Source organism: Tenrec ecaudatus, chromosome 1, assembly GCF_050624435.1.
Source record: "Tenrec ecaudatus isolate mTenEca1 chromosome 1, mTenEca1.hap1, whole genome shotgun sequence".
Classification (NCBI taxonomy): domain Eukaryota; kingdom Metazoa; phylum Chordata; class Mammalia; order Afrosoricida; family Tenrecidae; genus Tenrec; species Tenrec ecaudatus.
In genome coordinates, this window is record NC_134530.1 from 151,153,992 (window position 1) to 151,167,041 (window position 13,050).

The following is a 13,050-nucleotide window of genomic DNA, read 5'->3' on the forward strand; positions in this document are numbered from 1 at the left end:
CGGAGGCGAAATAGAGTGAGAGAGTATGTAGCACACCACCTCGCTGCGTACAAAGGTGGATGCATAACCTGGGCTCCACCGCTGACTTGGGTGGTGGCTTGGAAGAGGGTGCTCTGCACCTGTCCCTCGTCTGTAAACTGCACGTGGTGAGAGCATCTACCAGGCTGGATCACTGTGTGGGAACCACGTCAGCTCTTTAGAGTTGCTGTGGGTCGGAATCAACTCAATGACAGTGGCCATTGTTGAAAAGGGAAAAACCGTTTTTTGGGCTAATGAGTCGAAAAGCAGTAGAACGCAAAATAGTAAGGCACCGTACGGCTTGCAAGGGAGCAAAATACGAGGATCCGCCAACACGTTTGTGGGAAAAGTTTCGTTTCATTTTCCCATGAACTTTTTGAAGCGCCCCCTGCATGTCTGCGTGTGCAGGAAGGTGGTTTGCCCCACTGCGGATGAGACTCTTCATGTCCCTACACCCTTCGAAAGCGTTGGGAGTTAGAATTCTGTTCACCCATGGACTATTTGGTTGGGGAGGATACAGATTTTTTAAAAATCATTTTTATTGGGGGCTCGTACAACTCTTATCACAATCCATACATACATCCCTTGTGTCAAGCACAATCATCATTCTCAAAACACTTGCCTTCTACTTGAGCCCTTAATATTGGCTGCTCATTTTCCCCTCCCTCCCCACTCCCCCTACCTCATGAACCCTTCATCATTCATACATTATAATTATTTTGTCATATGTTACACTGTCCGATGTCTCCCCCCACCCTCAAAATACAGATTTTTAATGGTTTTAAGTTACATGTCCTTATTGTTTAGTGGAGCATCTTTTCGTTTTCTATCTGCACGAATTACTTATCTATAGATACCTTAATTTTATTTCTTTACATTTTGAGTCCTTTTTCTTACGGATTCACCAAAGCTTCATTTACAGTCGACATGTTTTGTTCTATAGACTCAGCCTGCTTCCCAGAGATCAGAAATAACGCAGACTCAAGGAGCAGTGAGGTGTGGCTCAAAAGGGGTCACCACTTACAAATTACCCCTGACCTGTGCCTAGGGCAGGAGTGCCGTGTCCTAGCGTCGCCCTGTCTGTGTTAGTGGTCTGCTCTTCTCTGTGCCTACATTAAATCAGCATAATTACTGCTTAATGCACATGCTGTTGATGCCTCATCTATGCAGCCCACGCGGGAGAGCCTAGTAACTAATGTAACAGCCCAGCTCTGCCCTCTGTGAGCACGAAGACTGGTCGCAGGCACTGAATGGTCAGAAGTAAACCCCCCATTAGCGTCATGCCCAGTGATCCAAGACACTTATACAAGGGTACCCTAATCTCTGTGAGAGGTTCAAGGAGGCGGCTTGAGTGAAGGTAGAATGGTAAGGAACAGCAAGAGCTCTGGTGGTGGTGTGGTTCCTCGTAAGGCTGTTAACCACAAGGTTGCTAGTTCGAAACTACCCGCCATAAGAAAAAAGGGAGGCTTTCTACTCCCATGAAAAGTCACAGTCCTGAAAGCCCACAGGGGCAGCCCTGCTCTGTCCTGGAGGGTCGCGATGATTCGGAATGGACTCTGTGGTAGTGAGTGTCTTGAGTGTGGAGCAGGAAGATCAGCACAGGGAAAACTGGGTCCACAAGGCGCTCGGTGCTGTGAGAGGCAGGTCGGCCTTGTGCCTGCTCTCCCCTGGGACTCGCCTCGGGTGCTCTCATTTCAGCCTCTCATAACCATCCCTCATGCTGATCGTTTGCTCACTGTGATCCTGGGGTAGATGTGCATGCTCTATAGGAGTGCGCTTGTTTCCTCCTCATAGTACCCCAGTGAGCTGGGGGCTGTCATCAGCTCCCCTTACTGCATGTTGACCCACAAGCATTGAAAGCAGTGACTGGCTCCCACCTGACCTGAGGACTGTGCAGTGGGGTCCATCTGTGCAGTGGGTGGCGGGTTCTTGATAGCTGCTAGGGAGACTTGGACCCCAGCCCTCCCGCCCTCCACTCCCTCTGGCTAGCAGCACCCGCTCCCTCCCTAACACCAGCTCCTCTGTGAGGGGTGGGCTTGCCCCTAAAGCCTTCTTCTGCCTGCTGGCTGGCCCCTGGAGAGAGGGAGGCAGCACTTCCTTCACCGGCTCTCTCCTCTGTTTGCAGGCCTTCCTAGAGCGGTACCTCAGTGCAGGCCCCACCCTGCAGTACGACAAGGACCGGTGGCTCTCGACTCAGTGGAGACTCGTCAGTGACGAGGCAGTGACTCACGGGTTGAAGGACGGAATCGTTTTCGTCCTTAAGTGCCTGGACTTCAGCCTCGTCGTCAATGTGAAGAAGATCCCCTTCATCGTCCTCTCGGAAGAATTCATAGACCCCAAGTCTCACAAATTCGTGCTTCGCTTACAGTCCGAAACATCGGTTTAAAAAGTTCTATATTTGTGGCTTTATAAAGAAAACAAAAAGAGTATATATAGATATATATGTTTGTGCGTGCGTGCGTGCGTGCGTGCGTGTGTGTGTGTGTGTGTGTACCAGAGGGGTGTCTTTCTGTGTGATTCCTCATTGCTGACTGAAACTGGCAGGTGATAGACCAGTCCCCTTTGGCCATCTGCACTTTATCCGGAAGGAGGGGGGAGGGTGCGTGGTGACTACATCTCACTCTTGTTGGTGGGACTTCTCAAGACACCCTTCCCCGGAGTTTCTCTGCAGCTTTTCACCGAACTGGAGCTGGTGGCGCATTCTTGGGAACCTTGCCTTACAACTAGTCCCTGCCTTTCTCTGGCCACGTCCTCCCATCGCTTCCAGGGCACCCAAGGGCCTTGGCTCATTCAGGAAACCAGACGTTCCATGTCCACATACGTCTGCGTGCAAGTGTGCTGCTCCACAGGCCCCTTGTGGAGCCCTGGGCAGCTCAGAAAATGCCTTGCTGTCTCTCTTCTCGGTTGCCTTAGGTCCTTCAGAGAGAGGTTTCAACGACAAGGAGTGTGGACACTCAGTTTACATTGATCAAGTGATTGGATAGGATTTTCCCAAAGAGGAAGCCACCCATCCCTGTGTCTTAGCCCCTGGCTGTGATTGACTCCCGGGTCTCTACTCCATCCGTGACCCGCACCCTGCGCTCCTCACCCCACACTGCCCATCTGCTGGAAGCTCTGACTAGGAAGGGCCCTTCTTTCAGGGTTCATCGGGACCTGGCTCATGCTTTGGGCCCTTGGGCCGGTTGCACAAGACAGGCCCTCCATGTGAGAAGTGTAGAATGCCCACCGGGGTACAGAAGCCCAGCCTTTCCAGCCCCGCCCACCTGCCCCGCCCCTCCTACACTGTCCCACACCAACCAGGGGAGACCAACGCTGTGACCTTCCACCGGCTGGTACAGCTTGGTGCCGCCTTAGTCCCCATGGACAATGAGATCCTACAAAGCTTACCTACCAAGCCACTCTGCCGCGAGAGACCAAGCATTGCCTGTTTCCATGGTGACGATGGATGTCCAGTCCCTGTGCTCTCTCCCCCCTCTTGAGCAAGCCCTCTCCTTAGCTACATCCATCCCTGACTTATAGTACTTTCAGGAGAGGATAGATGGGGGAGAAAGAAAAACTGTAAAGGCCGTTAGGTTTAGAGAAGAAGGATGGAGCTAGAATTGGGTCCAGAATGATCTGTTTTTAGTAGCATAGCAACTGTTTTTAGCAGCTTCCCCTCTGGCTCGAGAGACAGATGCTACATGGGGAAGGAGCTGCCCCAGAATTCTGCAGTCACCTCTCAGGGCGACTTCCTTGGCCTCTTGGCTCCACAACAAACCTTGAGAAACGCACTCTTACTTCTGCCAGTTGTCAGGGATCCACGGACCTTGCTTGAGTTCAGGAGGACGCTGGGGAGTGCTCTGTGTGTGCGCGCACACCTGCTGCCGATGCGTCTTGCATGCGCAGCGGTGTGTTCTGTATCGTTTTATAAATCCAAATTGGCTTTGGGCATCTGTCATACACCTGGACCCGACAAAGTGAACACCAATCTAGAGTGAGCAGCCCACAGTTCCCTGACATGTGCTGGGGGAGAAGGAAGGAGGATGGAGGGGCAGCTGCCTGCAGCCCAGCTATCCCACAGCCATGTTTCCATTTCTGAAAGAGACGTGCCACCTACCTACCCATAATGCTCTTAGCTTTCGCCGTAGGCCCCTTCTAGGCTGGAAGTTCCTTATGGAGACGTCTTTCTCAGGAAATATCTTTTGGAAGATAGGGTGAGAGGTAGTGGCCACGTGTGAGGCTTTGGCTACGTAAAGGTGGTCACGCCTGGAGAGTGTGCCCAGGGCCGCTGCACCACAGGACAGTTGAGTTGGAAGTGTCAGAAGTTTATCCTGGATGTTGCTGTTGTTTGCCCGCATGTGGAGTCTGACTACTTCCGAGCCCGTTGGGCAGAGTAGAACTGTCCCAGTGGGTTTTACATGGAGTCGCTGGGTGGATTTGAACCGCCAACCTTTTGGTTCACAGTTAACAAACGGCACAGTCCCTTGGGGCACCACATTCCATATAGTGAACTGAGCTCAAGCAGAACAAAGATCGCGAAGATGACGGGCCCGGCATCGATTTGTTCACTATGAGTTGATGGTTCGCTATGCCAACGTGACGGCACCTAACATCAGCAACCTCCTCGACGTCACTCTCATCTGCATTCAGCAAACGTGCTAGAGACCCTCTCTCCAATTACCATCCCTGAAGGGGTGCAGGCGGAGTCCCGTGTCCTCCTGGGAGGGGGAAGGGGCGTGTCATGTGTCCTCTCCAGCAGAGTGGGGCAAAAGGTTGGAGTGAAGGAATGTATTCTCTCCCTCTCTCCCGCACATCATCCTTTGCCTGGGAGGACAGCAGACTCTAGAATCAGTCTGGTGTTCAATCAAATGTCAATTTTTTATACTGACTTTGTATCAAGTCCATTTTAGAAGAATCACAAAATAAAACACAAGATCCTTGTCAAGCTGTTGCCCTTCAGAGCTTGAGTCAATGAGTCATGGTGCAGTGGGAGCAAATGCAAATAGCATGTAAAATTTTTATGGTTTCACCCAATTGAACTCAGTGTATTTTTATTTCAGTGCTTGGGACCAATAGACAATATTCCTTTTAAAAGAGGTGAAACTGTGCCTTCCGCCTAGCAGGATATATGCTCATATTCCAGGAGACAGGACTTCATTTGCCTTCAGTGTTTATCGATTTCTCTCTAACTTCCAGCCTACATCTTTAAATTGGGGGCATTTAATGGCTAGCAAGCAGGTGAGCTTAATGGCTAGCAAGCAGGTGTGTCCCTGCGCATGCTCCCTTCGCTGCAGCGCTTTCACCAGTAGATGCTCTTTGCTCCCAAGTCTGTCCTTGCGAAGAGGTGAGCTTTGGGTAAGTAGTCCATGAACGGAATTGTTTAAGTTCTGCCTCCCTAGACTTTGAAGGGGTTCTAAGAAGTTGTAGCTCATCCGCCCTTTGCCTTCCCAGTTGAGTCAAAAGGCAGACACTTTTGTTCTCATTTCTAGAGGAAGCACCCGGAGAGGCGCTTAGGTTGCCACGATTGCTTGCCCCCCTCTGGCTCGTTGGTTCATTGGGTTGGTCAGCCAGTCAGTTTTTGGTTACCAACCTCATTTTATTGAGCTTCACAGCCTGCTTCATTGATCAATTGAAGGGTTGGGGGCCACTCAGTGTCTAGCTTTTCTTACCTGCTCCATTTTCCCAAGTGTGGCGCCATGTGTCTTTGCTGTTGCACACTTAACAGTAGCGTGTTAGCATCCCTTCCGTATGCGCTGGGGAACCAAAACCCTCTGCAGGTTCACTTTATTGTGATTCTCACGTTATCGCTCTGCACTAAAACCGACCGAACCTGCAGTCCACACAGACAGATCCTATACTGCCCATGGCCTGGCTGCGTGGTCCCGTTAGACCTCGCTCGGCTCGTTGGAAACCCTTGCTGCTGTGGAGATTGTGGCTGTGTGGGTGTGTGGGGTGGGAATGATGCGGTGGTCCTTCCCCTCAACCAGAGTTGGTTTTAGACAAGGACCCTCACATTTTCCCATCTCACCCGCACTTTTGAATGCTGACTACCTTTAGATGTGGCTTCAGCTCTGGGATGCCCTGAGCTTACTGGCTGACTGAAATGGGTTACCCTGCCCCTCCCAACCCCAAAATCACAAGTCCTGCCATGTAAGTCTCCCGACACGGAGGTTTATTTATGGGACTTGTTTCCATACATGTGAACATGTCTGAGTGGATAGTATCAGGTCGACAGCGCACGTAGACATTGGGCAGCCTAACGCCTTTGTTGTCTGTAACAGGTGGGTGTGCATGCCAGCACATTTGTGTGTTTGTGTCTATATAGATGAGTGTGAGGGTGTGTGGTACTTGTGTTTCCATGTGAGCCCTGTGGTTTAGAGACTTCCCAGTAGACCCTGTCTTGGGGCAGGTTTCTCTAAAGCCTGAGGAAGGGGTGTCTCTCTCTGCTCCTTGAGTCTGTGTCCTGCGTTTCTTTTGACGGCTCCTCCCGAGTAAATGGTGGCAGCACAGAGAATTCTTCTGGTGAGTCCCCTGCCCTACAAACAAATCCCATTGCAGCCTTTCTGATGATTCCATCCCATGACCCCAGAACAGCAAGTGACAGAAACCAAAGTGAAGCTCTGTGGTCATTATTGACCAAACTCCACTACCCTGGAAGTCTTCCTGTATCTCACAATACACCTGAAAAATTGTAAAAACAAAAATAAAAGCAACTGACTACTCAAAGCACCAAATCTTAACACGTGCCTTTCAGAACTCAGCAGGGAGCGGTTGGCTATGAAATGGTGTCTTTCTCAGCAGTGTTTGGGCTCTGTGGTTCATATTACAAGAAAATACATCACTATCGTGAATTCTGTGTAACCTGGTTACATTCCATTATAAACACAGCAAACCGGCAAGCCTGTAGGGTCGCTCTTTTGTAGCGCTCAGTGCAGCAGGCATTGATGTAGCCTAGACATTCCACTGAAGTCCTTGGGGTTCAGTTAGTCAAATGGGGTGTTCAGGAAATTACAGAGTTGGGGGTCACGTTTTTAACAGAGCCTTACACGTTGGTCAAAAAGGGAGGGAATGGATATAATATTGATCAGGTGTTGTATGCGAGACACTATATTAGGCAGCCACCCAGTCCCTGTAGATAGGGATTCATTCTCTTTCTATAGTTAATGAAAATGATACATCAGAGCTTTTCAGTGCCTAAGCATTGGAATAAAAGATGAGCTGCGGTGGCATTGGGAGATGAGCTGCAGGGACCCAGCGATACTTGCCGTTGAACCCGATCCTGGTGTGGGGGCTTAATGGCGACAGGTTCCTCTAGTTTTGTGTGAGAGCTGGGGTTCTGCCTTCAGGCTGATTTCCTAGCAGTGCCGTTGTAAGCATTCAGAATCCTCTGTGGCCTTGGCCAGCTCCGCCCTGCCAGGGATGCTCCTGATGGGACATAGGGGGACCATTGTTCCTTGCTACTTCCCTTGGGCTTTGCCTCCCTGGGGCCTGGACACTGAGGTGTGGACAGGCTTACCTTGACCTCTGATGCTAGGGAGGACACCCCTTCCAGGCACTGTGACACCATCACAACCCTGCCTCTGTATGGGGAGGGGTGGGAGAGGGCCTGTCTGCAGGGCCAGCTCTAGGGAGATCTGGAACTGGAATCTGTCCTTGACATGGGTGTCCTCAGCGGGCGGCGTGCATTCCCCAGCGTTCCCACATACTTGCAGTTGTGAGAGATGAAACATAAAGTAGGACTTGTGAAGTGTGGTGTCCTCGATCTCAGTATCTTTACGTCGATCCCGTCATGCATATATTCATTTGTATCCCCCCCCCCCCACGGTTGACTTTCATGGGGAAACAGGCAGGGAAGGGGTTACTCATATCTCTGTGTTGCTCCTCTGAAATGTGAAACTACTGAATAAAATTCAATTCCAGGTCATGGGAAGTCCCTTTCACCAGGCCCCGCCCCATTTCTGCTGTGAACTGCTGGTATCCCTGTGAGACCAAGGAGAGCGCTGTGTGTGCCTTCCAAGGTGTAGCCATTACGAGATCTGAAAGATGAAGATGGGTTGGCATTTGGGAAGGAGGTGGAGAAACTTAGGGCCACCGAACCATATTCAACCAGATCTTTCTCCCTCGGAGCTGCTGTGGGGGTTCAAACCACCTACCTGTCAGTTAGCAACCAGAGTTTTGTTTCCTGGGTGAAATCACTCTCACCAGGGGAGTGTTGTAGACTATCCCCAGCACACCAGGTTCTGACGGCCTGAAGCAGCACTGTGAGAGGTCACTTACGGTGGGAAGTTAAGAATCTGCCTGCTTGAAGGTTTCTCCCAACCAGGAGCGACAGTACTCTGTTCCATGTCCCAGAGGGAAAAAAAACAAGACAAAACCCACCCCAGTCTTAAGCCTCGAGGGCAACTATGACAAGCCTTCGAACTTTTAAGCCTGACTTTTCTAATATTTAGATGAGAAATGTTTGACCCTACAGTGGTCTGCTTTTGTACCTTAGCATGTCAGTGTTTCATCTCTGAGGACCAGAGATTGTTGCTCAGGGATTTGTCACGAGACTTAGGCCTTTGATCTGCAGGTGACACACCAACTCAGACCACAGGGGACTCCGGGACAGTCACACATGCCATTCCCAGGACCAGGTGGGAGAGGTGCCGGAGGTTTGTCGCTCCACCATAGAAGTAATGCACTGTTCATTGACTCCTGATTTTTATTTTTTAGGGAACATAAGAAAACCTGAGTTTTGAAAAGGTCTTCCCTTTAGAATGGATGTAGCTCTGATGTAGGCTAATGCTGAACTAAATTTGACGCCCAAGCAATTGTTCATCGGTGTAACTAACCGTATTACTGACCAGGAGCCAACAGGATGGTACCTCACAACACCACCACCACAGAACTCTCCTGGAGTGAGGGACACCTATCCCAGTGCTGTGCCAGCAGGCGGGGGTGGCGGTGGATACTCGCCCACTGTGTGGCGAGTTCCATTTGCCTTGTCGACAGACTGCTTCCTCAAAAAACAAAACAAACAGACAAAAAAAACATGTTAGGGAGGGAGATGGAGAGGTGGGGCCCAGATCTCATGAGAGAGAAACTTTGTGTTGGAAGAACTTCCAAGGTGTGGATTTGGAGCCCACCTCCACTATCTCTATCTATCCGTCTCTATCTATCTGATAGAGTCCTGGTCAGTGGTGCAGATATGTGGTCATCTGTCTCTATCTGATGGAGTCCTGGTCAGTGGTGCAGATATGTGGTCATCTGTCCCTATCTGATGGAGTCCTGATCAGTTGTACAGATATGTGGTCATCTGTCTCTATCTGATGGAGTCCTGGTCAGTGGTGCAGATAGGTGGTCATCTGTCTCTATCTGATGGAGTCCTGGTCAGTTGTACAGATATGTGGTCATCCGTCTCTATCGATATGATGGAGTCCTGGTCAGTTGTACGCATATGTGGTCAGGGACTTTTGTGTTCTCTCTAATTAGCTAATACCGTCCTTGATGCCCAGGAGGGGCAGTTTTGCTAACCAGCCTCATTGTGGCTACTGGATGTTTATGGCCAAGCCTGAGTGTGCTGTCCTGTGTGGACTGGGGGGCAGACTCCGTGGAGACATGTTAAAACATGTAAATGAATGAATTCCACAGCCAGCAGCTCTCCGCACGAGCATGCCTGCTTACATCCTGAGTTATGCGTGCATCTCTTCAGTGTGACACCGGTGACAGTGTTAGCCTTTCTGGGGGACATAAAGTAGACCTGCCGCCAAAGAATTCCCGCTGGTGCTCCAGTGGTAGCCCTCCCCCATCCCAAGTAACTGTAAAACGTTTCTCACTACATTTTTTATACTGTAAACTCGGAAAATAAACAGATCGCAAACCATCCATCTTAGTGTGTTGACTTCTTAGGGGGCATTTTTGCTTTTGCATCATTTTGAAAACCCTCCTGAAGGTCTGCAAGGCAATCGTCATGATAGTTGAATGACAAAACTTAGTTGTCATTGTATCACATCGACTTGACCATCATTCCTGTAGTTACAAAGCCTATTTTAATTGAATTGATGACCATCACCATCCGCAAAAACAAAACAAAAAAAAAATCAGGCTATAAAACTTGCAAGTGAAGCAAGTCTTCTGAATAAACTCAGAACCAAACTCAATCGCCATGGAGTGGATTGTGCCCCGTAGGGACCCCACAGGACAGAGGAGAACTGCCCCGGGGTCTCTGAGACTGTAAGTCTTAGGCGACCTGTAAGAATGGTACCAGCCCTCGAGTGGGCAGAGTCCAATCGTTTTTTGTGACAGGTTGTGTAACTCAATTTAGAGTATTGATTCTTTTGAGATGTTTAAACCATTTTGAGCGATCTCTGGAAAGTGGAACTATTTGCAGGGACCATTCTTATGCTGCAGAGCAATGTAGCGCTTGCTTTCTGTGAAGCACGGCTGTCCTTACCTGTGTTGGGAGCTGATGGCACACATGTTCTGACCTGTTGCGTGGGTGGCAGAGAATGTTGCCGATGTGCAAAGATTTGTTGTGTAAATTAGAAATCAACTCTGCCCTTGATGATCCCTTCAGGACCAGTGGTGAGAGTGGTGACACCTGGACCGTGGAGGGAGGGTGGGTTGGAAAGGGGGAACCGATTACAAGGATCTACATGTAACCTCCTCCCTGGGGGATGGACCACAGAAAAGTGAGTGAAGGGAGACGTCGGACAGTGCAAGATTTGAAAAGATAATAATTTATAAATTATCAAGGGTTCATGGGGGGAGAGCGGGAAGAGAAGGGGGGGTGGAATGAAGAGCTGATGCCAGGGGCTTAAGTGGAGAGCAAATGTTTTGAGAATGATGAGGGCAATGAAGGCACAAATATGCTTTACACAATTGATATATGTATGGATTGTGATGAGTTGTATGAGCCCCTAATAAAATGATTTTAAAAATAAATTTAGAAAAAGGAAAAAATAACAGCTATACAAGTATATTACAGCAAATACACATAAAGAGATACTGTTAAATGATTTGAAAGTAGTTGCCTCTAGGAATTAGACCTAGGGTATAAAACTGGTGTTTTTGTTTTTGGTAATAAAGATTTTAAATTCTTTTGGAAAAAAAATCAACTCTTCCCCTCTAGTCTTTCTGCTAAAATATATATCATTAATAAGGCACAAACCTTATAAGAGAGAAGATGAGATCCTTGTTTGTACAGCATAAGTAAAAAACTCTTTTTTCTTTTTTCCCATTCAATACCTGGGATCCAAACCAAACCAAAACAACGGCTGTCGAAGCCTGTTTGGGCAGATGGTGATCCCACATATCTCAGTGAACCTGTGCTCGATGGAGCTCCCAATGGCTGAGAGTTTGGAAGGTGGGGTAGTTGGGTTTCATGTCCATTTGGCCCTGTGTGAAAGGGTAGGAGTGGAGCACAACCTGTTCATCAGATCACAGCCTGATGATGCCTCCATGTGGGAGCGGCCCTTTCTGTGAGAAAGACAGTGTGAAATCCTCTTCCTTTCTCTGGCCGCTCACCTTCCTCCTCCTCCTCCTCACAGGGACTCCACGGGTGCCTCCAGGGGTGGCCCCAATTGGGCCGCTGGGCCCTGGGAGCTGATACCCGGCTGTCTTCCTACCAAGCCTTGGCTCTGCATGACTCTGCCTGCAGCAGCCCGTGGTCTCCCTGCATCCCACTTCACACTTCTGCCCCCGTGGTCTCCCTGCATCCCACTTCACACTTCTGCCTCCATGGTCTCCCTGCATCCCCCCTACTTCACACTTCTGCCTCCGTGGTCTCCCTGCATCCCACTTCACACTTCTGCCTCCGTGGTCTCCCTGCATCCCACTTCACACTTCTGCCTCCGTGGTCTCCCTGCATCCCACTTCACACTTCTGCCTCCGTGGTCTGTGGCTACCTGAGTCTGAAAGGGCTCTGACTAGCACCACGCCCGTGGGCTTGAGTTGAACTGGGCTGGGGTGCCTTCTTGATATAAAATTACACCCTGATGTGAAATTATTTCTTACACGTAAGGAAGTGTCACAAATTTGGTTTCTCTAGACAACCCAGCCTACACAAAAGGAGCTTGCCATACCTTCTGAGGTGCCTCTGAGTCAACTCAAACCTACAACCTTTCAGTTAGCAGCCAAACAGGTTAGCATTGCCACCACCCAATAACTACGTACCCATGATGGGCTGCGGAAATCTGGAGGGGCATATGATGACTCAGATGATAAGGCATTCAACTATGGAGGGGGAGTGATGGGTATTGGCATGGCACCAGGTAAGGATGCGGCCTCTCTTCGACAATTCTGGATGGAGATGGAACCACCCAGGGGTAGTGTGGACATGAGCCACGTGTCTGCTTCAGAGAGACATGGTGATTTCCTACTGATGATAATGTGTCGTAGAAACATCTTCACGAAGCAGGCTCCAGTTGGTATGGGCAATCCAAACCTGTCTTTGCTTGTGGCTGTGTTCTCTGTGCTCACACCTGGATATGTAGCTCAATCAGTCAAAAGGATTATGGGAACTCATTTCAGTCCATCTTTGCACTCTGGGGGAAAATAAAGGAGACTTCCTTTGTCTTGGTTTAAGTGTAAAAATGTGGCTACACGTGTGCTCCTTCAAAGTTTGTGTGTTCCTGGGAAAATTAGTTGATCCTCCTGTATCTCAGTCGCCTCGTCTGTAAAATGAGGGCAATAAAAAGACCCACCTGCTAAGACCATCATAAGGATTAAATGAGATAATACACATAAAGCATTCAGCACTGTGATCTAGGCATGCAACGAATGTTCCAGAAACATCTGCTTAGAATATTTTATACCAATTTCTAAGCAGCACTCCTACTCGCAGACAGTCCCAGCTGACCATCTAGTCCTAGCCACGGTTCCAAACTGGTCCTCCGAGTTTAGTCGTGGCCTAGGAAGTGAGACCAGAATGGACCTAAATTTGTAAAATGTAAGTGAACTGGAGTCATTAGTTTGGGAGAAATTACGCGTCAGTCTCCTGCAGACACGTAATCTCCTTCTTAGAAAGCAAGGACAGAATGTAGGTGGCACAGCAACCAGATCTCTTGATTG

General features: G+C 49.3%; 1 protein-coding gene across 1 annotated transcript in view; it reads left to right on the plus strand.

The window, feature by feature from the left end:
• VANGL1 (VANGL planar cell polarity protein 1) overlaps nucleotides 1-9,862 on the plus strand; it is a 58,378-nt gene extending 48,516 nt beyond the window's left edge. The window contains exon 8 of the mRNA XM_075559776.1: nucleotides 2,144-9,862. Within this exon, the coding sequence (XP_075415891.1) occupies nucleotides 2,144-2,404 (261 nt within the window). The 3' untranslated portion in view covers nucleotides 2,405-9,862. The remainder of the gene's footprint in view (nucleotides 1-2,143) is intronic.
• The last annotated feature ends 3,188 nt before the right edge of the window (nucleotides 9,863-13,050 follow it).